A 23,462-nucleotide genomic window follows, 5' to 3' on the forward strand; every position below is an offset into this window, starting at 1 on the left:
TATTTGAAAAATTCTGTGAAAGAGAAACTGAGACAGGGAAATTCAGAACTTGCTGTTATTCCGAGAGGACTTACTTCTCACAATCGCAATTTCTTGATGTTTCGATAAATAAAACATTTAAAATGTATATGAGAGAGGGATGGAACAAATGGATGATGGTGAAACGCAACGGTGAATTTACGCCGAAGGGAGCTTTAAAACAACCTACAATCAAACAAGTCCGTCAATGGATAAAAAAGTCATGTAGTGAGAGAAGATATTATTGTTAAATCTTTGAGGTGCGTCATAAGTTACGCTTTTAATGGCAGTGAAGACCACCTTATATATGATGACGATTAAGAAGAAGAAGAAGAAACTTCAGATGACGATTTTCAAGGATTTTAAAGATCAGTTCGGTTTTATAAACTAATAATTTTTTTTTAGTGTGGCTTCGCAATCTAATAATAAAAATGGTAAAAATGTTATTAAAAAAATTGCTTAAAAATCTGAAAGCTTTGACCTCGTTTTCATTTTTTCTTGTTACATGTGTTAGGAATACTTAAACCTGCTTTGGATGTATTTACTGGATGCGTAATAATTGTAAATATCAAATTGTAATTAGTCCCTCTATCTCAGTTACTAATAAATGGCCATTTCTATTCCAGACCTATTATACGCTAAATAAGTGAAGCCTTTCACAACTCTCTTCTTCTCCCCTAAATATGCCAATTTACAATTTAATATTAGTAAACTTTTAGTTCTATCCAAAATAAAAATTGAATTCTTAACGTGATATTCCTTTCTATTTACTATCTGCCCCATTAAAAATTAAATATAAAAAATTCCTCACACAGTATTCCTGAACATTTGTTATTAATCTTTTAAAATTATTTTGAATATTTACAATACCTTCCTTTTTTATATTTTAAAACAATTTAATTGCTTATTTTCACTCATTTTTAAAAAGTAAAATTTTAGTAGCAATTACATTTCTTATCTACTATTCTTACATTACGGTCGATCACAGATATATTTTTTTTTAACTTTATACTTTGCAATACTCAACTCGTTTCTTGTAGTTTTAGTTTCCATTTTGCCAAGCAACACTCATACCAGTCAACTTGCTTTTTCCCATTTCAGTGAACTTTCGTTTTGCGTCTTGCATGCGGATACTTTACACTAAGGAATCTTCAAGTATTATTAGTATACAGGTTTTTCATTTTATTTTATATCTTCAATTTGTCATTTAACTTTTTAATTACATTTATATATTTAAATTTTTGGATTCTTTTATCATTCTTGTTTATATTTTAATTCCATTTTACCTATTTCGGCTTTTCTTTTGTTTCTTTTTCTGCATTTCCTTTTGTTTTTCAAATTATGTCATTTACTAAGTTTGGAAACTTTCAAATTATGTAAAATGGATATTATAAGTTACTTACTTTCCATAACTGTAAGGCATACGGTATATTTTAATTTTATAACAGTTATTTTAATTTTAAAATCACTTTCCTATCAATTCTTGTTTCCACTTACAACTCCCTACCAGAATCAGGTTTTAGAATCGCGTTGAATGCAAATGAGTTAGACGTAGTATTTAAGAAAGTTCAACTTACTTCGAGTGAGACAGCTAGGAATGCTGAGTAGGGCGTGCTTGCCTTCGGGCTAAGTCTCTCTTAAAGGTGTTACGCTCGGCCGTATTATTACGTGCCTTTCGATATTCGCCGGCTAGTTAAGGGCCAGCTACGTTAGATACCTTGTGTTAGCTTCGACTAAGTCTCTTTCAGTTAGTTATAATTTAGTTCTTATTTCTTATTCTGATTTTAAGCCCGAGTGGAGGCACTATTGTTTAGCCCAAGAAAATAGCCAACTGTTCATCTTATTTTGAGTGAAATAAAGAGGATTTTAACCCTTCTTGAGTCTATATCTTTAGTTATTTGAACTCAGCGATAAGTCGCTAACAGTTCACTAGATTTCTTGACGTTTACTTTAGACAAAAAGAGTGAGATACTCTACAAGGTTCATAGTGTTGTTTCATTTCCAGAAATTTTGACTTAAATTTCAATTGCTTTTGTTCTGTATTACTTCAAACTTACATTAAAATATTTAATTCCCCTTCTATGTTTTTATATATTATTTGGCTATTTTTGACTGTTAACTCATCCAATTAAAACGAAAATTAAAAAATCCTTCAATTTAGGATTTAAAAATTCGTCTTTTACTGAAATGGGGCGATTTTGCTTTTTCTAGTTTTTTGAATTTCGCATTTGTTGATGTCTTATGAATTTGCCATATAGCTTTTCAAGTTATAAAAAATCTCGAATCTTTATTTTATATTGCATATGTTTTTATATTTTATAATTAATTTCGAGTAACTTCAGAGAAAGTTATATCTTGATGATGAATTTCAATGAAAAATTTTTTGCGTATTTTTTTATATTGCGTATTTTTTTTTAATATTTTATAATTAATTTCGAGTAACATCAGAGAAAGTTATATCTTGATGATGAATTTCAATGAAAAATTTTTTCATTTCTAAATTCAATTTCTTACTGCCATTTTAATACTGTTTAATTTATTCTAAATTAATAAAGAAAATTAAATTACTTCCTTTTAAATACTTCGCTTCGTATATGTGTGATTTGCTTTTATTAATATGTTTAATTTATATATATATATATATATATATATATATATATATACACACAAAAGAGGGGAATTAAGGGTAAAAGAGCTGAAAATTACGTTTAAGTTCCTCTGTTTAGTGGACAAGTGCGCGAGGACAGTCCGCTTACGAAAAGAAGATTTCATGCAGAACCTTCTGACAAGTTGCCCAGCTCATTCACGAGGAAAACCACGAAAGCGCCAATTTGTAAGTTAGGCGCAGAAGGATTTGCCAGCCAATTTGTAAGGATATGAAAACTGCATTTCTGACTATTAAAATTACTATAATATGAAAAAAGCACATAAGCAACTTATGAAATCATGAAAGGTAGATCACGCTGGTATATTTAATTTATCATTTTTAGGACATGCGCACATTTCATTCGGAAATCGCGATTACTTCTTTTTTGTGTGTTAGAGGTCATGTTATTCCTCATGTAAAAAGAAGGAACTTAGCCTAGTACGTCTTCAAGTTCGATTGAGAAAGAATCTTAATATTCTCTGACCGCCGATTAAGCACTTAACAACTGCTGCTCATGCTGGTCGAGATCCAATGCTTATAATAATTTTCAGTCAATGGGTCTAAGAGGGGCACCCAGAGCAAGGTACAGAAACTCAACCTGCCTTTCCAGAGCGGTGGACTAATTGCATCACCTTGGTTACCTACTTCAGATGATACCTCGAAGCAAGTTTAGGAAAGCACTTGGATATCTAGGAAAAATACAGTTTCAGGTAATATAATTGTTTGCTTTAATATACTAGAGCTGTGCTGTATAAACAATTGAGTGGAAAACACACACACACAAAAGCATCTTCTAAGTTCTATTCTGTGAAGTTGTCTTCTTACAGTTGAAGCAGATATCCGTCTTCTGGTTCCTGAAAAATTGTCCACAGCAAGCTGAAATGCAACTGTGGTTTTTCTCTTTATGCGCGAAAAGAGTAGAAAGAAATCATCAGAAGGGACAGCAAGTTATGTAAGAGTTACCGGTCTTCTAGAAACTATAAACTCGTAAGGCACTGATTGCATAACCTATTGACAACTCTGCTTCTAATATTTAACAATTTTATCATTTTTCACCGAGACATCTTCTTTTCATCTAGCCTATTTTTTGTCTTATTAGTGTGCAATATTCTAGTTAAATTTGTAATCCTTGAAAGCTAGAGTACTTAAGAACTGTGTAGCGAATAGTTGCTGAGTTCTTACTTAAATCTCAAGTCCAAAGAAGGGTTAAATTTGCTTTTTATTCCAACTCAAGAATGATTCATGGATAGCCCCTTTTCGGGCTCAGAGTAAGCCTCCACTTGGGCTTTAACTCAAGACAGAAAATAAGAAACTAAACTAAAACCAGCCGAAGGTGCACAGATAACAGAGATGGCACTTGTTTATGAATACAGGCGAATCATAGTGAGATTAGATTTTTAGCAACAACATGGTCAGAAGGCAGAGCATGCTCTCCTAAGCCTCTACTAATCTATTCTAAGCTCTTCTAGTAAAGTGACGGAGGCTTCAACTTAAATAATGGTTTCTACCTCATTTACATAATAGCATGAAATCATATAAATGCTTTTCTTGCTTCGTATTATTACATTATACTAAGATTCGTTATACAGTTACCTTTCTACTAACTGTAATTCTTATTCTTCTTGCTCTTTTTTGAATGCTATGTAAGAAAACTGTTTGTTCTTTAGCTTTTAGAGGGCAGTGTATCACAAAAAATGTAATAATTTTTCAAATTAGGCAAAAATGCAATCTACATTGGCGTAGATTTTGAATTATAGATTTCAAGCGCGATCATAAATTTCAAGGGCTGTCAGACACACCTCTCTCTTCTTCAGGAACAAAAATAATTTTGCTTTCAATTAGATTGTGCAATTTGTGTAATTCTAGAAGGAACACAAAAATTATTTATTAAAACATATATATAATGCGTAGTTTTTTGCCATTTTACTAAGTAGTACAGTAAGTAGTACAATCGATTATTGATTATCAGGTTTTGGTTTGGTTTATTTAATTATGGCAAAGCACACTAGGGCTATCTGCCTAAGGGGAGGGATGCCTTTGTGGAGGACTTTCTAAGGGAAACTGGCTCATATACACGTTACACATGGGGAAAACCACGAAAACGCCCATGCAGACAGCCCGTTCGCGCGATTCGAACCTCGGACCGAACTACCAGTGTTCAGTAACTTTACCGCTCCGCCGCTGGTGTGCTCGATTGATTATCAGGAGTAATACATAATTAACTCAGCAGAAAAACGTTTTTGTATCATTAGAGTCTTAACTTTTCTGAGACAAGATAAACTTTCTAAAACCAACCATTTGCAAATTAAGAAACATTATTAACTTATAAACTGTATTATTGAATGAGGCTGTAATGGTAAAAAAGGGGATATGACTTGTCTATATAAAAAAATTCACGGATTTTAGATGAAAATTATCCTGCATAATCTGAAATAAGATAAATTTTAAATATCTTGAAACAGAAATGAGAGTAGATGTATTTTATTTTACATATGGAAAAAAAAAAAACAAAAAACCCTCTTAATAGTGTTTACAAAATACTTTGCTTTATAGAGAATACATTGCGTTATATTTGATTATGGGCAACTCCTAACGATTGGAAGGCATATTACAATAATCGTTAATTTAATTAACAGTATTTAGACAATTTATCGTTACAAAAATTTATAATTATGTTAACTGAGATCATTTTGCGAAACCTAAGATATATTAATTTTAAACAATAATATAGTTTTTATTGAAATTCGCAATAAATTTTTCATTCGAACAATTTATTTCATTCATAAGGTATTCCCTAATTAACGAATATTTGGGAAGTCAGGATACTTATTTGAATGTAATTGATTGATGTGATATTTTTTCGTGAATAACAGATAAGAATACTTACATATTAACTGATATGGCTAATGTTTGGAATATGGTAACAGGTAGTTTGGCGACATTTTGGTAAGGCGATAAAGATTACTAGCTAGGACTTTAGCAGTGTACATGGATAAAGTCAAGAGTTTGCGCAATGCCATTTTTGTGCAATTCTGGGATGCTTTTTTAAGTGAAAATAGGTCGACGTGTACATGGATACCGTGTATGTGCAATTCTTAAAAACGCGGCTAGCAGTTTACGATTCTGCACTGTCTCCCAATTTCGCACCTAATCTTCGTCATGATTAAGCACTTTTGTTCCATAAAAGTTCTAGCATAAGCGTAATTTGGCTAGCAAATTGTTGGAAAAAAAAATGTTGAGTTAAAAAAAAAAAATGCCTTTACTTCGTGAAAACAAAATGGCGTCCAAACAAGAACTAGCAGATTGCTGTAGCAGGGTTGGTCGCCAAATTACCATAATCCAAAGATTAACCACTGATACCGCTGCCTGGCACTGGAAATATTGTAGTGGGTTAGCCAGCTTTACTTCTCACTAAAAAATTATCGTTAATTTCTAAGATGCTCTCTGGTTTTGCTTATTTTTAATTTTTCATTCTCCTCCCAACATTCTATTAAAGCATGACGTTATGCCTTAGCAGTAAACGGTAAATAAATCTTAATCCAATAAATGTAATCCAACTTCTTTTTAAACCAGTTTTTCTTTCTCTTTTTTTATGCTAAGTTCACATCAATATTAGCAGTTAGTGATGTAAAAATTTAATTGCATTGAAACTGGTACATCTGAAATTATTAATCATTACAACGTAATCTTATAAAGAGAAACATCTTCTATTTTATTTCTTTGTAAATCTCAGAAACCCGTAATTGAGAAGAAGGAAGAAAGCGTTATGAAATTTTTTTTACAAAACTACGAACAGGGAACATGTCAAAACAAACAGAACAACATTGAACTCTTTGTTAGCGGAAAAATGGTTACGGTTGTAGATGATTTTAACCAAAGAACTTCTAGGATTAAGAAAGGAAGCTTCGCCAAAGCAAAAGTGGCTCCGTCAGACCGAAGAAAGAAAATTATACACAAAGTTTACTTTACAAGAATTATCAATCCAGCCTTAATGCCTTTTCGTGCATGCGCGAAATAGCTGTCGAGTAGGTGTCGAAGGTCAAAGGTCACATTTATCAAGAGTTCAGACTTCAGTGACACCATTGCCCCTCCGTATCTATGTAAATCAAATCAGTGATCCGCGCAAATAGATTATTCATTTTGAGTGAAAAAAGCCTAAGAAAATCAGAGTTTAAATTATCACAAAAAATATTGTCAAAGAAGTTGTTCTATAAATGACTTGGTTTTGTTCCGTATTTCTCAATTTCCTGTACATCTGGCCAATCGGGCCACGAGAATTTGTCCCTCCACTACTTAGCAATGGAGCAATAAACTGGTAACGACGCAGTAGTAAAAAACTTCCGCAAACGTTGCGTCTGTGGAAGCCTTTCTTCTTAGCCAAATAATCCTTGAATGCTTTGCCGGAAATAAATCAAACCTTTTTCTTTACATGCGCGTTCTTTGGTTGTTGTTGTCTTGTCCATATTACATGGCCAATGGTTGCCAGAGCCTACCCCGAAGAGAGTTTGGATTTCTATTTTCCATCTCCAATTTCGAGGGAAAGCACCCCGGGGGGGGGTTATTCGAAGGTCTCTCACCCTCTCCCTTTCTAACAATCACACGAGAGGATTTTCGGCTCGTCGCATATTTTGAGTGTCGCCATGTCGCACCGACACTGTACATTTACAAACATCCATGTCTTCTCCGGGATTCGAACCCGAGCCCTTTGGTAACATAGTAGGCTCCCTTAACCACTATACCGTCTGGGTGACGTTCTTTGGTTGTAACCCAGGTCATAGACAATCATATTTAGACATCTAAGCACTGATATTAACGAAGATACAAAGAGAGTTGTATTGCACTAGTTTCTTTAGAGAAGACATTGAGTCAGTAACGTCACGCAAACGCAAACCTTGGATATAAGGAGGAGTGAGATATACAATTTATATCTGGTCTATTTGCACGGTCATCGCCGACGGATATCAGCGGCATCAGTGAAACTCGTGTATCAAACAAAAGATTTTTCTGAAGTTAATTTGCATTATATTTAATTATTAAACGGAAGTGAATCACTGAAACAAGATTAAAAAATTTTTTTTGTCTAAATAATATGTTTCCTAAGGCATTAAAACGCCCTTGTCAGTTATATATAAAATGGAATTGCTCGTAGCATTTGTGGGTTAAATAAATATTTTCTACCTAAATAAAGTATGTTGCCTGAGGCATTAAAATGCCTTTGTCAGTTATAAATAAAATGAAATAGCTCACAGAAGTTATGGATTAAATACTGTTTAAACTAATAAAATGATCTGAAATAAACTTACTCAAAAAATTCCAACGCTGGAGAAGTCCTGTTAGCTCTGAATGCGGACGTGTTAAGAGCAGAGGCAGCATCAATAATATATCCACTGCCATTTCGACTTTCCCAGCAACGTTCGGTATTCCAAGGATTGTTGCAACGTATCCATGGCAGCTCGGCAGAGAAGGATATGAACATGTAATACAACGTCCAAGCGATGATGACGTTGTAGTAGAAGGATACATACCATGATACCAAGACACAACAGTACCCAACTCCTGAAAACACGAAAGTTGTTAGAAACATTTACAATATAAATTTAACAATCCATTTACTTAAAGAAATTAGCGAAATAAAGTATTGACAAAGTGTAATTAAAACTTCTTGAATTATGATAACTCAAATTCATGCATATTGAATACATATTCATGCTTAATTTATGTTTCGTCTACATTAACTTTGCGTAAATTACAGGAGAGTCGTTTCGGTAGAATCGAATAATAATAATGACTTAGTAGTGATAATGACAAAAAAAATTTTACTAACAGCAATGTGTGTTTTTGACTGCCAATCAAATCAGGCAAATTCGATGTCTAATACGTACGTAATAGACACAGAATGTGTTTTCACACTGGAGAAGAAACATGCAAATGTAAAATTTAAAATTAGGAATAAAAAATGGCTTAGATGTTGAATAAAACTCTATTGATTTCTGAGGCGATTATACGCAGGCCCCTCTTCTTCAGTTTTTTTGAGGACGTGGGAGGAGTTATACCATTTTATATGGAAAGACACGGGCGGAACAAAGTAAAAACGAACATAGTGCCAGCTGTCGAGAAAAATAGTTATGAAGCCTGAAACTTATGATATTAAAATGCTGAAAGCATTAAGAACAGAATCAGATTTACTTTTATTACTTGAAGAAGATAAATTTTTATGAATATGAAAAGCTTGAAGGAAATCCACTCATTAACTGAAGAAGCATTCTGGACAATTTTTGCGGAACAAAAGTCGAAATTCTAATTGAGTGCCCAGACATAATAATGTATGGAAGCTTTGTTTAGCTCTCCTTTTCGAACACAAGATTCGTGTTCTTTGACACGAGATTTTAATGCTCTTTTATTTTGGTCGGCGTTTGTCGAACCACATTGACAACAAGATATGTTATAAATTCTGCAAGAATTAAAATAAGAAAAGAAATATCGAAGAATTACTTTCTTATGAAATCAGTTACTTGAATATGGTTGTTGTTGTTAAGAAATCCCTGTAAGCTAATTTTGATGTGCCTCAAGAAGGAGTTCTTCTGTACATAAAGAAACCGTTTTAGTTGACGACGTAAAGAAGGTTGCATATGAACCACTGTACATTCACAGAATAATTTTGTTAATTTGAAATGTCCTTTTTTATAGCCATTCGTAGAGCATTTTTTTCCACGATCACTGATAAAGTTTCACTATAAAGTTTTATTTTGTTGTCATTAAAAAGACATTCCTCTATCAGAAATAACCATATTAAGTTTGTCATCATTTCATTCACCCTTTCACCGTTCCTAAAAGTTCAGTTTTTCCATCAGTTTCGTTTTGTCGCTTTCATTTCTCAACTATAAACAAAATTCATTCTTCGATTCTTAAAGATTCCTTTTATGACTTTAATTCACGGGGAATATAAAGCATATTTTGTCAGTGTGGCTTGACATATACCGGCCAAACTGAAAGACAATTAAAATTTCGCGACCAGGAGTACAAATTTTTTATTGGAAAGAAGAAATAAATAAATCTTGCATAGCTATTAATAGTTGGGTATTTAATCACAGTTATGACCTTTTTTTTCTGTGAAAATCATTACTCGTACAAAGCTTCTTCAGTTGGTGGCTAGGATTTCCTTTCTTCCTTTTACTCATTGATAAAAATATAGCTTTTTTTAATTAACGAAAGTAATTTAAGTGCAATTTATTATTCAAGTACAATTTATTCAAGCTTTGAGTATTCTAATACCTTAATATTTCAACTTTAATCACTATTTCTTAATAGCTACATATAAGATGTTACCGATTTCTGGAGCATTTCCTTTCTTAAATTTAATTTGTAATTGTATTTATCAGCATGAAAAATCAGGTTTAGTTTACAATGGCTTTTGTATTTTTATTTTTCAAACAACAATGAAACTTCTCATTGACATTTTTTCCATAGACAAATCACTCTGAAAATGACCGATGTATCTGAGGTCATAAATTAATATAAACACTGAAAATCACCTCTTTAATTCAAGCACATCCACTGCAAACGAAAATCATTTGAGATCGTTAGTAGTTATCTCGAAGAACTTCACAGGATTAATCTTTATAAATCTTTTTAACGACGGAATCACGTACAGAATCCAAGTATGGAGCTGTTTGTTCTAAATTATGCAGAAAATATACTCTGAAAGGCCTAAGAAAATTACGTACCTTTAAATAATGGGCAAAATTTCCACACACTAATTGGTCCTTGTCTATGGTACTGCCCCAACACAAGTTCCATGTAGAATAAGGGCATAGCTCCGAAAAATAACATTAGAAGATAAGGAATCAGGAAAACACCTAAAAGTAATCGTTATATTTAATTAAAACTTAAGTATTTTAGTAAATTTACACAATTTAAAAAAAAAGGGGGGGAAAAATTCTAAATAAAATAGAACTGACACGAAATGTGCAGTGATACGATCGAAAGATTTCATACATCTTCATGAATTTGCTCATAGGAGATCATTGAATGAATTAGGGATACTATACTACAAAAAGGTTTTTCGATTGTAAGTTGGGCATTTGTTATTTCGATATATAAGATGAAATTTACCGAAGGAAATGGTATTAATAGTCATTTTAATTCAGAGAGTTCTAGGGAAAATCTAGAAAAGTTTAATTCATTTTCCTAAAATATTAAACGCTTCTTTCCCCTTCCTAGCTTTTTGGATGTATGCTTTTATGGTAGTTGTTGAGCAATAGCGTTTAGTATTTATTTGTATTTGGAAGCGTGTAGAGTCATTAGGTTATTTTGAAGCAGGAGATATGAAAAATGTGCAATGCCCTCACCGGAATTCAAACTTGGACCTCTCGAATACGTGCCGAGTGTGCTACCGTTACACCACGAAGGATGAATTGTCTCCACCACCTTTTAGTTCGGGTGCCACTTGTAGAGTCATTAGGTTATTTTGAAGCAAGAGACGTAAAAATTTGCAGAGCCCTTGCCGGTATTCGAATGTGGACCGTCGAGTGCGCTACCGTTACACCACGAAAGCTTGCTTGAAGAAGGGCGAAAATACCTTATAAGCTATTCAGAGTAAAACCTGTTTCTCATTAATTTCGACATCATTTTATAAAACACTTAAGTTTTAATAATATTTGTTCTTCTGGCTATCGTGTATTTTATTCGATATTTGGTTTTTGTGGTTGTTAATTTCAGTGATTTGCTTTTTGCTTAATATGATATTTTTAAGACAAAATAAAAAAGAAATCTTTTAAATTAGCTTTATAGTTGCAGGATATATATATATACATAAGATGATGAACAAGTAAGATAAAATTCTAAATTTAATTTGGATTAGTCCTTTAATTGTATTTAGTTTTGCGTATTTCCTCTTTGTATCTTAAAAACGGGAACAAGCTTGTAATAAATCTCTGTGCATGTGAACTGTGTCATTTCAAAATTATTTCGTGGCATATGATTCTCATGTAATGTTCATAATGCATATATGAACATAAAGCACAAGATCTTTAAACCAATAATATTGTTAAAATTTGAGAACCCAAACCTTAATTAACTAATAGTCATAAAGCAGAACCATAGATTCAGCATTCATAATCTAGTATATCGTAATTGAGAAGTACAAATGTAATTTTTAAAGAACAGGTTTACGTCTTTTTCTTGTTCAAGTTTTGTCAAGAATAAAAGAAGTGTGGAACCGGCTATGACTACAATCACATATTTATGCACCGGCCGTATTATGTTCTACGTCATCTAGGAACACATAAAAACCTTTATTACACGCATATATCTGTACAAAGGTCTGTCAAAAACATAAGGTACAATCAACTACAATCTGATAATGGCGAGCACTAAATTAAGGAAAATTTGTTGGTAAAAGCATTTGTCCTTTACGATTTAACCGATACCTAATTTTTACTTCTTGTTCCTACAAATAAGTCACTATGGATGGTCAGTGTGAGACCCTACTGCGCTAACTTTCAGTGATTGAATTCTAGAAATCCTCAAATAACTCAATATCGATTCACGGTCCATGAAGACAATACAATAAATCATTGTGTAATGTGTATCAAATGGCTTCAGAGGTTTCGGTGTTGGAAGTGCAACACACAGAAACAGTTAACACACTGTCAAGAAGTGCAAACACACGGCCAGATAGACCATCAACATTCACAACCAATAAAAAAGCATCAGTCATTGAGGAACGTATCCGAAATAAGAGACGCATCACCACGGGACGCATCATGGAGCCCACAGGTATGTGAAAATGATCTGTATTAACGCTAGTGCCACAGCTGGAATGCAGAAAAATGTGTGTTCTCTGGGTTTCACGTCTGTTTACGAGGAAGATGATGAAAATAGGAAGAATATCTATGATAATTTTCTGTAAAGTTTCTCTCGCGATTGTCTAGAATGCTTACATAGAGTGATCAAGTGTTGCGAAACCTGGTTGTTTCATTTTGATCCGGAGAACGAAAGGCGGCCGAGGCAATAGGCATGCATTCATATAATGGAAACAAAGTTGGCTGCATTGCGGTAAAGAAAATTTATCATATACTTAGAGATACTTTCAGAGGACCAAAGGAGCAGTATTTCCATCTAAAAATTTCACTTCTCTACTGCTTACTATTATTGAGCTACAAGGGACTGTGCGTTACATTTTGATCAACCTTTATATTTGTGTAAAGACAAGCCAATAAAAAAGTTCAATTTAAAGTTTTAGGAAATGAGTGTGTGATTATGGCAAAGCCTATGATTATGGCTATCTGCCTAAGGGGAGGAATGCCTTCGTGGAGGACTTTCTAAGGTAAACTGACTCGTATACACGTTACACATGGGGAAAACCACGAAAACGCACATGCAGCCCGCCTGCTCGCGGGTTTCGAACCTCAGACCGAACTACCAGTGTTCAGCGACTTTAGGAAATGAAGCAAAAAATGTTACAGAAGTAGAAATACAATCATGGATTGAAAACAAAAAATAGTATTCCTAATTCAAATTTAAGAGGAAAACTGTAAAATTTAAAGGCTGAGAATTCTAAAACGAAAGCATGAAATCTCGAAAACAGAAAGCAACAAAAGCATGCACAAGTGGAGGAAAGGGAGAAAACTGTTAAGTTTGCTCTTGTAGTCAAAAAAGAAATACAAATTATCTGAACTTAATTCAAAGCTATGCACAAATTTCAAATCCTTAAAAAGAATGACTCAATTAAGTATTTTTACGTTATTGCAACTTCTAATATTTTTCAGCTTTTAACTCTCTGCGTAGATAGAAAATATTATTTTTGTTTTGAATTTTTAAATTTCTATTATTGTTAATAGGAGCAAAAGGGAGATTCAGTGTTTTTGGCTCAATCATATCATTTGGATATATCATTTGCTTAGACATATCTTTCCTAACTTATCATATTTCATTGCAAATTACTGCTTATTCTAACCACATTTATTGCCGTCATAATCATTATAACTACTAAATATTTTAGCTCTTTAATTCTTAAGGTGAAATTTAGTTTCTTTAATTAGTTTTTCTGTCTTTTATAAATTTTTCTCTACTTCATATGCTGCTATCTAATACTCTTATAGTTGTTTAGAAGATGATAGTTATGCTGTTATGGTAATAAATGAATGAAGTTCAACAGAACTGACTCAAATATAAAACATTTATCGCTACTTACAACCTTAAAGCGTTGTTATTACTACAACAACAGCGCTGTAATGATGTTGAACTAAGATCCAACGATACTGCGGTCAGCGATAACATTTTTGCCTTAATTGTGCTAATAATTGTTTATGGAATGATATTTTGAAAAGCTCAAATTTCTCAACAGAATATTTTTTATTACTATATTTATTAGGATGTTCTGAGATTATTTTATTCCCATAAAAGTAAATCCTTTTTTATTCAAAGAATGATTAATGCTTTAAATTTCAACCATTTGTGTAATTCAAATAATTTTTCAGACGTTCTTTTCGATGTTTACTCTCGAAGACTGAGTTACTTGAATTACATAATAGCCTAACAGGGGTTTGTTGGATAAAAACCAATGAATGTTGGCAGTTGAATCATATATTTAGTTATCATGAAAAGAATGTGCTGAGTGCATACATGTTTTCATGGGTTTTCTCATGTATAAGGTAAACATGAGCTGTTTTTCCTAGAAATTATTCCCCAAACTCCTTACTTCCATAATAAATACCACCAGAATATTGGAATCAATAAATTATCGGAAATTTTCAATTAAAATCCTCTAAGCGGCAAGGCCGTATATATACGGCCTTGCCGCTTAGAGGATTTTAGCTTTTAGAGGATAGAATACCTTTTAGCCTAGAGTATTTTTTGTGATATCTGTAAAAACGTACATATACGTGCATATTAAAATATGTCAAAGAAATTAAGGCAATATAGCAAAAGTACACAAATTCAAGTATGTAATACCAGCAGAGTTTTTACATTAAAATCAAAAAAATAATTTGTTCTCATAGTAGTTCTGGGAAATTTGTGCTTTCTTAGCGGAAACCCTGGCTTCTCAGAGAGTTAAATCACAGAAGAGTGTATGGAGGAACATTCTCATTGCAACGAGCGACAACATTCATTTTTCTCAACAAACATTAGCACTTAATTTAGAACATACTTAAATAAAGATTAAGAAAGAAAGACTAGGCATTAATATTTCAAAGTAAATAAGAGCTAGGTTTTTGCATTATTTTACGAACAGGCTTACTAATTTCAATCGTTTCAAAGTAATTGCACACATCAACTTAAAAAAGTCATCATCTTTAGCAAAAGTGATTTTACAGCACAATGTGACGTTGCAGTAGACTACGAGAGCAAAGTGTAACTTTTCTTGATGTCTTGTGCGTCCGGTAATGAGAAATGCCTTGAGAATATTATGCATAGTTATATCAAACCACTGACAGTCTGTTGGCCAATAGCAATAGTGTAACAACAATAATATGTAACAATAACATAAATTTAACACTAATTAACAACGACAACAATAACACATTTTTAAAATAAAAACCAGCAATAAGTAATCTCAAATTAAAATTATTGTGATGTGAAATATTTAAGCTATCTGAAATAACTATTACTCAAAATAGTCATTCGAAGGCAGGATAATTAATTATAGTCTTCTGCGTTGTTTACATTTTCACTTTCTCTGTTATTTATTTTTTTCTGCCGTTTTTAGAGGTAAAACTCTAAGCTGAATAAAAATAATTGCATAAATAGATTTAGTGTTGGAATTTGTTTCTATAAGCGTACTTCAAATGGCTTAGTTAACTATAGTTTCAAAATTAATCTTAGAAATTGGTAATCATTAGTTTAATCATTAGTTTAACAAATCTAGTTTCTTAATAGCATTGTTAAACCCATTACCAATCACTTCAACATGAGTCTTGGGTCATTTTTAATCATTTTAATGTTTTACATATGTTTCTAATTATAAAGCTTAGAATACGATTTTTTACAACTGCAATACATAACTCAAGGTGCAAAGTGAGGTACTGTGGTTTTATCTCGTGCAACTTTAGGTAAATGTAATTGTTTGAGTTTTTAACGTAACCACAATCGTTTTTCTTCTGATCATCTAATTCCTGATGCTATTTAAATGCATAAACATTATTGAAATTAAGACCAAATTTAAAGTTTAATTACATTTCCAATAAACTGCGTCTTTTCAAAATCTGAAGGTACTGGATAATCTTCCAGACTGAATGCGAAAAACAACAAAGATGGGGAAATTGCTAAGAGTTTTATACTCAACTGTAACAACAAAGATGGGGAAATTGCTAAGAGTTTTATACTCAACTGTAACAACAAAGATGGGGAAATTGCTAAGATTTTTATACTCAACTGTCTTAAAATAAAGAAATATAAAATATTTTTGAAGCATCAATTTTTGCTTGTTTTATACTTTATAAATTTTGAACGAAAATTGACCTAAGCTCTGCATCAATTTTCATTATTTTGAGGTTTTACGGATGTTAAATAAAAAGTAATGTATGGTACTTTTATAGGAAACCAGATAAATATGGACGACCACAAACTGTCAAGATTCTAGACTTATGAAACTTATAATTCCGTATAAAATGCCGTTCACGCATCAATCCAATCATAAAATGAAGGTCAGTTGGCATATCGAAAAAAGCAAAAATTTCATCTTTTTTCTTATTAGCCGAAACTTCCGATATTTGCTGTCAGAATGAAAGGAAGCGGATTGACAGTGAAATCTACCGACTGAAATAATTTGTTTTTTTATTACTTTTAAATCTTCTGCTCTCTTAAAATTTTGACTTTTCTTGCAGAAATAATAAGATACTTAGTATGGTAAAAAGTTAAGTGCATTTCATTCGTGAAGCTGGTTAACAGAAATGGTAAACAGAACAGAATTACGAGTTTACATGCACCTTTATTTCTGAATGTCAATTTTATGTTAAAAAGTGTAGTTAAAAAGAAATGTTTTCAAATGATTTCATTTACATTGTTCTATAAAGTTGCTTCCTTTTTATATTCCCCACTTCGAAATGGAATTCATAATTTTGAAGCATATAAGCAATTTTAAATGATTAAAACTTTTTAATAAAATATTCATATAAAAATTGAAATATATCGTTTAAAAATGCGGAGCTTCATACAATTTTGTCATTAACTTTGACTTTCCAAAGCATTTTAGCAAATTCACTATAGTTCTGAAATGCAAGGCACCTACTTAAAAGTTCAGCATTAAAATTTGTTCAGGAGTATATAAAACGGAAAGAGGAAAATCAGACTGGTTAAAATAAATAAATGAACAAGTAGATAAGGAATACCCTCTAAAAAGTCTGAAATAAGCTGCCGCTGTAGAACGAAAATGTCCAGAATAATTCCTTTCTTTGAGGGCATAGCCTTCATTTCTTCCACTCAACAGAAGCAAAAGGCTCCCTCTTTCCATATTATTCACTTTCCAAAGAGTAAGAAGTCTGGCAGAAATAACACATAGAGGACTAACAGATTTTTGAAGAACGGTGGTAGCCCTTTGTGCAAAGAAAATCTACCATTTCATTTGCTTACGTATCACATTATACGAGGAGAGAGGCACTGTAATGCAGTTACATCCTTTAATTGCTTTGAAACAGTCTTGTAGAGCAAAACTGTTGGGATAAAAGTGGACTTCGTTAAAATGACTTCGTGAGTTGATCTTCAGTCTAAGAGATTACGGCTTTTCTGACTAGCGTGCAATTTGGGCTGACTAGCGTGCAACTGCTGAAAGGCAGTTCGTGAATTCGAACTGACTGGTATGTAACCGCTGAAAGGCAATAAAATAGCATCGATCTTGCCGTCAAATATAAGGAGTGTGCATTCCAGCAAAAATATATGAAGGAAACAAATCACTAAAAGTACTTGCACTAATTCCATCATCTCTATCTAATAATGAGCCATCTGTAAGAACATGGAGCCAAAGATCACTGGTTGACGGTTTCCGATAGTTACCATTGCTACAGCACGAATTTGTTAAAAGTTAATTTCCTCTTCATTGGCATTAAGCCCAGATTTAAGAAAACCTTAAACTTTATGGGGGTTTATAGGATATTAAAAAGGAGACGAAACTCATATACTTGTTGTGGTACTTTAAAACAGAAACAACAATATCTTAAGACCAAGCTGTAAACAACTTTGAGAATTTTCTCTTATGATGGAAATTGAAACTGTTTAAAAATTAATCATAAATAATAATTACTTGAAGCTAATAAAGTAAACATTGCACATATGCAATGTATATTATTAAAAGCTACCGGAAAAAGAGCTTTAGCTAGATGTTCGAAATAATCTATAGTTTCTTTAGGCAGATCAATATATGAATCTGATGCTTATTAAATGAATTTGTTTTTAATGATTTCTTTGAGTTGCACTCTATATTCTCTATCCTGAATAACGATTTGAGAAATTTTAAAGTGCCTATTGGCATGAGGCCTTTACATCTAAACAATATACTGTAAGGTGATTAGTTTAGATCATGACAGATAGTCGTGCTTTACTCTAGACAATGCAAATGCCATCACAAGGTTTCGACTTAGATGAAATGCCATCAAAAAGGATTGCCAGCTTTGTGACATTAATGCTAATCGAAACATCATAAAATTATAACTTGACTCAGAACCCATCCCTTTTGGGAAATGAAGATAGAAAGAGATGGCACAAGATCCTACCGTCCCTGCAATAACTGTGACCAAATAGCATTACGTCCTACTTTTGACTGTCCCCCGATTATAAGGTCCCTGATTCTTCCTGAAGAATATAATTTTGATCTCGAAAGGCTCTATTCTGTGCACATCAATGAGATAGATGGCTGCGTTTTGTCAAGACATGGTCCTTTGTGGTCACTTTTGTCCCATGGATATGACACCATCACCATACATTGATTTAGTTTTCTTATTCGATTTCTTTTCTTTTTATATCTTTTCTATATCAATTTCCTTTTAAAAATAGTTATTTAAGAATGATCAAGTCTGTGCTGTATTTTTAGTAAACTGATGACTGGTTTCAGTATTTAATCATTTTTCTAAATCTACGAAGACTTTTATACGAGCAGTTATCTTTCCAGTTATGAGAAGCCAAGAGATCATCTGGCTATATGAGATCTGTTTTTTTTTGAGCAAATCCAGTCTTATCTCTATTATGGCTCCATGCAAATGGGTTTTGAGAATGTTTACATAATAGTCACCGTTCCGTGTCTGCACTTGGGTTGCCAGCCTTAACTGCAGAGGATTTTGTTACATTAAAATGTATCTTACTCGCAGACCACCAATAACATTTCAAATTTTTCATTATCCTCTATCCTAGTTTAACCAAAACTTCAGTCACACCATAGCCGTATTCTTATACAGACATCTTTTTCAACCATAACTTTACAAGTTACTAGGTGCTTCTGGTTGCTGTACTTGAATGCTGAAAGCTATATTTGTCTAACTGGAGATTCGGACACAGCGATGCATGACGTTTTACAAAATTCAGAACAAAGCCGTCATATCTAATACTAAGAGAAAGAAATAAGGGTAATCCTAAAACTTTTCAATCAGTTCTTGTACATCAGTGATTTTAAAACATTTGTTTTATATTTAATCTAACATTAGTTTTCGGAATTATTCTGTAACTATGACTTCTGCGGATTAAATAAGGGTTGGGTCTGAAATTATCAATGAATATCTAGGTATTTTAAAATTATTCTTAAATATAGGAAGTTACGATATGAAAATAAAACAATTTTGTAATAGATGATAGGCATATTTAATTATTTAAGTTATAAAAAATCTCGAATTTATTAAATCAAATAAAGTTCTTTTAAGAAATAGGACCTTATCTATTTACACTAAATGTGACCTTAAGAAAGTAATATATAAAAAGCGTCGTGTTATGGTTTCCTGGTACAGGCGATTATGCTGAAAATTTTATTTATTGTTTCGAAAGTTACTCTTGCGTTTGGGAGCAACAATTGATTACTCAACTAACTTGCATCTCATAAGTATAGCACAATACCGTATACGTTTGTGTAATGTCGGCGCTCATGTAATGCCTGCACCCCAACTTTACAGATAAAATTTATGTAAAAAAAAGTGATCCGCACAAGATCCGCACCCCAAAAACTAAAGAATTTCTTACTTTAAGATATATCTATTTTAACACCGCCTTTTCCCCTTTAATCAATAACGTTAGTCAATAAACATCTCTAAAGAAAGAATTTACATTTGTTTTGTCTTTGGTTGGCGCCAGGATACAAAGCAGAGAATTTCCTTGCATTCTGGTGCAGCTGTTATTCAGTCATAATATCGGCTCCAGCAATCCACTCGGCAGACGCGATAATAAATGAAGGCAATACAAACAGGTTTTCACCACACTGGTTTTCACCACACTGAAATACTTTGTAATGGAATTACTATTCTCTTTGTCAACTTGAAGTCTTTTGTTTCATGGTCACTGACATATATTTTTATAGCACATCCTTTTCCGCTGCTTATGCCAGAACCGTCAGTGTAGATCTTTGGATATAATGCTTGGTATCTATTCTGCCTTATGCATAGTGTCATATTATTTCGGTTAGCTGGGTGTCTTTCATATGGATGAGTCGGTGAGGTGTAGGAGCTGGCAGCTATTATCTCATTTTTAATTTTGTAGTCTTTTCTTAGCTGAAGAACTGAAGCCTTTGCATGTTCCTGCTCTGCAACTAAGAATAGGGGCATGCTGTTGGTGAGCTGAAACAGTGCAGCATTTGAGATTGTTTTGTAAACTCGGGAATAAATTAAAAGAAAGGGCCTTTGGATGGATTGAAGTTGCTTTTGTTTTCTCACCGTCATTGGTGACGCCCATATCGCTGCACCATACAGTGCTATCTTTTCTATAATAGTGTTATACAACAGCTTTTGTATCTGGGAGTTTAAGACCCATCCGACACCTTGCATTCTTTTCAGGTTGTTAGCTATATTGGAGGTTTTTCTTAATTTGCTGTAGGTGCTCAATGAAGTTAAGTTTGTTATTTATTGTAATTTCAAGATAGGATTTGGCTATTTTGATTTTGTTGTCAATGTGGAATTTCGGTAATCTGGTTATGTTTTGAGAAGGCTTATGAAATATCATGGCTTGAGATTTTTCCTGTGATATTGTTAGTTTTTGGTGCTTGCAAAGTTCGTTGAATTTTTCCAGAGTGGTATTAACATTGGCCTCCAGTACTTGTCTAGAACTTCCACTGATTACAAAGGCTGCATCATCAGCAAATGCAATGCACTTTGTGTGGTCTGGCCATTGATGTTGTACTACTTTGTTAAATGCTAAATTCCAAAAATCAGCGCTAAGACAAGAGCCTTGTGGACAGCCTCTTTTTTGGTTTCTCTCGATGGTTCTGCTGTTAGTTATTATTATGCTCTTTCTATTGGAAAAATAGTTCTGGAATACTTTAAATAGATTCTTCGGGCATTTGATTTCTTTAAGTGTGCCTAATACCTCAGGCCACCAGAATGAGTCGAAGGCCTTTCTGAGGTCTAGGCATAGTAGAGCAGAATGCATATTTTGGGCTTTGTTAAGTTTCCAAACTTAGAAAAAAAAGTAGTTGCATATGTTCGTGATATGCGTGCTCAAGGTTACATAACAGAAATGTAACACGGGAAATCTGCCAAATAAGAGCGCTTGCTACGGCACGAGAAGAAAACATTTCTACATCGCAATTCAAGGCGAGTGAAGGCTGGTTGCGGTGAATAATGAAACGAAATGGATTTTCATACAGTGCGACAGAACAGATTTTTTTTTAAACAACCATTTGTGCAAGATATTAAAAGAACCAACGTTTATTTAATTTGTGTAAAAGTAAATATTAAAATTGCAAGTGTTCGTAAACAGGGTAATTTATATTATATGGTTCTCAGACAAAAGGCCACTGGACGAAAGCGCACGCGACAAAAGCCCACAGAAAAAAGCCCACTACGATAATTGCCCACGCGACAAATACCCACAGCGATGAAAGCGCACATTGATAAAAGCCCACAGCGATGAAAGCGCATATTGATAAAAGCCCACACAGATAAAAGCCCACATTGCTAAAAGCCCACATAGATATAAGCCCACGCTGATGAAATCCCACACTGATAAAAGCGCACATAATCAAAAGGGACTTATGGTTTTTTTATTACTAATCCGTGTATTTATAATTTTAATTATAATAAATGGAGTATTCAAAACTGAATTTTAATATCTCAGATTTATGTCTATTTGTATATTTTATCACTACTTTATTTGTTTAATTTACTAGGTTGAAAGCAAACTTTCTACTCTCTGATTAAGTGATTAGCTGTAACGTTTCGATGATAAATCTGAAATTGCATTTTATTATTTATTTACTTATTTAACTTTGGTATGTGTATGTGAAAATGAAAAATATTATTGTGGAGTTTCTCACATGCTATTGTTAAGGTAATATGGCTGAGATTAAATATAATTATGTTTCATTATTAAAACTATTAACTTTTTAACTAAAAACACTTGAATTTTATTTTATTTCTTTTTAATTTTTCTTTTAGTTCCTTTTTAGTTTAGGAATATTAAAACAGTTAAGCTTAATGAAAACTTGGCAAAGAGATATTTTATTCTTTACTTTAGAGTGAGCTTATTATCAAAGTTTAAACATGTTTCTCATTGAAAGCTTTTTTGAATGTAACAATTATAACTTGGCGATTTTCTAGACATATTTGCATTTAGATTTCTGAATAAATTAAAACTGTCAGCTGACACCCTGTCAGAAAATGAATTCCAAATGTAACCTCTTAATCTTTCAACTACAGCAATTTGGAATAGTGTTTTTAATTTTCATTTTATTTATTTATTTATTTTTTTTTGGGGGGGGGAATGGAACAACTCTTAGAAGTCAACATATCTACAAATTTAAGTACAATCATCTCAAACTATAGTAATAAATATGTAGCATTATATTAGAGATTGTAAAGATTACGAAGAACTATGCATATAAATAACATCTAATAAAATTTTGTAACTACATAAATATTTATTTACAGAGTCATCAGATTCAAAGTTTATCGTCTTTAGATTCTAAGTATGCATATTATAGTATAAATTCATCATTCATTAATAGTATTATGTATAGTAATAGAAAATTAGTATTAATGTTTCAAATTGTAATTTTTAATAATTTGTCTTGCATTTGCTGTATATTTGTTCAAGACGTATGGATATCAGTTATATAACATGAGGCCCACCAGCGGCCGAGCGGTAAAGTCGCTGAACACTGGTAGTTCGGTCCGAGGTTCGAATCCCGCGAACGGGCTGGCTGCGTGGGTGTTTTCGTGGTTTTCCCCATGTGTAACGTGTATACGAGCCAGTTCCCCTTAGAAAGCCCTCCACGAAGGCATCCCTCCCCTTAGGCAGATAGCCCTAGTGTGCTTTGCCATAATTAAATACACCAATACACACCAAATATATAACATGAAAAATACACAGAAAGCAGCTAATTTTACATAACAGCTGATTGTGAAAGAAAAATTACAGTGCTCTTAATTACAGTTATAGTGCTTTTAAATCTCCCTATTGTAAATAGCCGTTTTCTAATTGGCATTAGATTAAATTAATTCCATTATCCATCAGAAGATAATTACAGTGAATTATATCTATTGACGGCCATATTACCTTAAAAATACCATAATCTCAGCCATATTACCTTAAAAATAGTTAATCACTAAACACTGGTACTTCGGTCTGAGGTACGAGTCCCGCAAATGGTTTTCCCATGTGTAACATATAT

The 23,462-nt window shown here is 32.8% G+C and overlaps 1 protein-coding gene and 1 long non-coding RNA gene across 2 annotated transcripts in view; one reads left to right on the top strand and one right to left on the bottom strand.

Annotated features, from left to right (window-relative positions):
- LOC118198446 (sodium-dependent dopamine transporter-like) overlaps positions 1 to 23,462 on the bottom strand; it is a 459,018-nt gene that overhangs the window by 143,472 nt on the left and 292,084 nt on the right. Inside the window, exons 4-5 of the mRNA XM_085807121.1 lie at positions 10,390 to 10,521; positions 7,969 to 8,221 (exon numbers count right to left, since the gene is read on the bottom strand). Of these exons, the coding sequence (XP_085663247.1) occupies positions 7,969 to 8,221; positions 10,390 to 10,521 (385 nt within the window). The remainder of the gene's footprint in view (positions 1 to 7,968; positions 8,222 to 10,389; positions 10,522 to 23,462) is intronic.
- LOC146993333 (uncharacterized) overlaps positions 1 to 23,462 on the top strand; it is a 72,130-nt gene that overhangs the window by 19,003 nt on the left and 29,665 nt on the right. The gene's annotated exons all lie outside the window — the stretch shown is intronic.

The sequence above is a fragment of the Stegodyphus dumicola genome, chromosome X1, assembly GCF_044657685.1.
Source record: "Stegodyphus dumicola isolate Sdum_Otavi_A_Nest chromosome X1, ASM4465768v1".
In the NCBI taxonomy this organism is placed as follows: Eukaryota; Metazoa; Arthropoda; class Arachnida; order Araneae; family Eresidae; genus Stegodyphus; species Stegodyphus dumicola.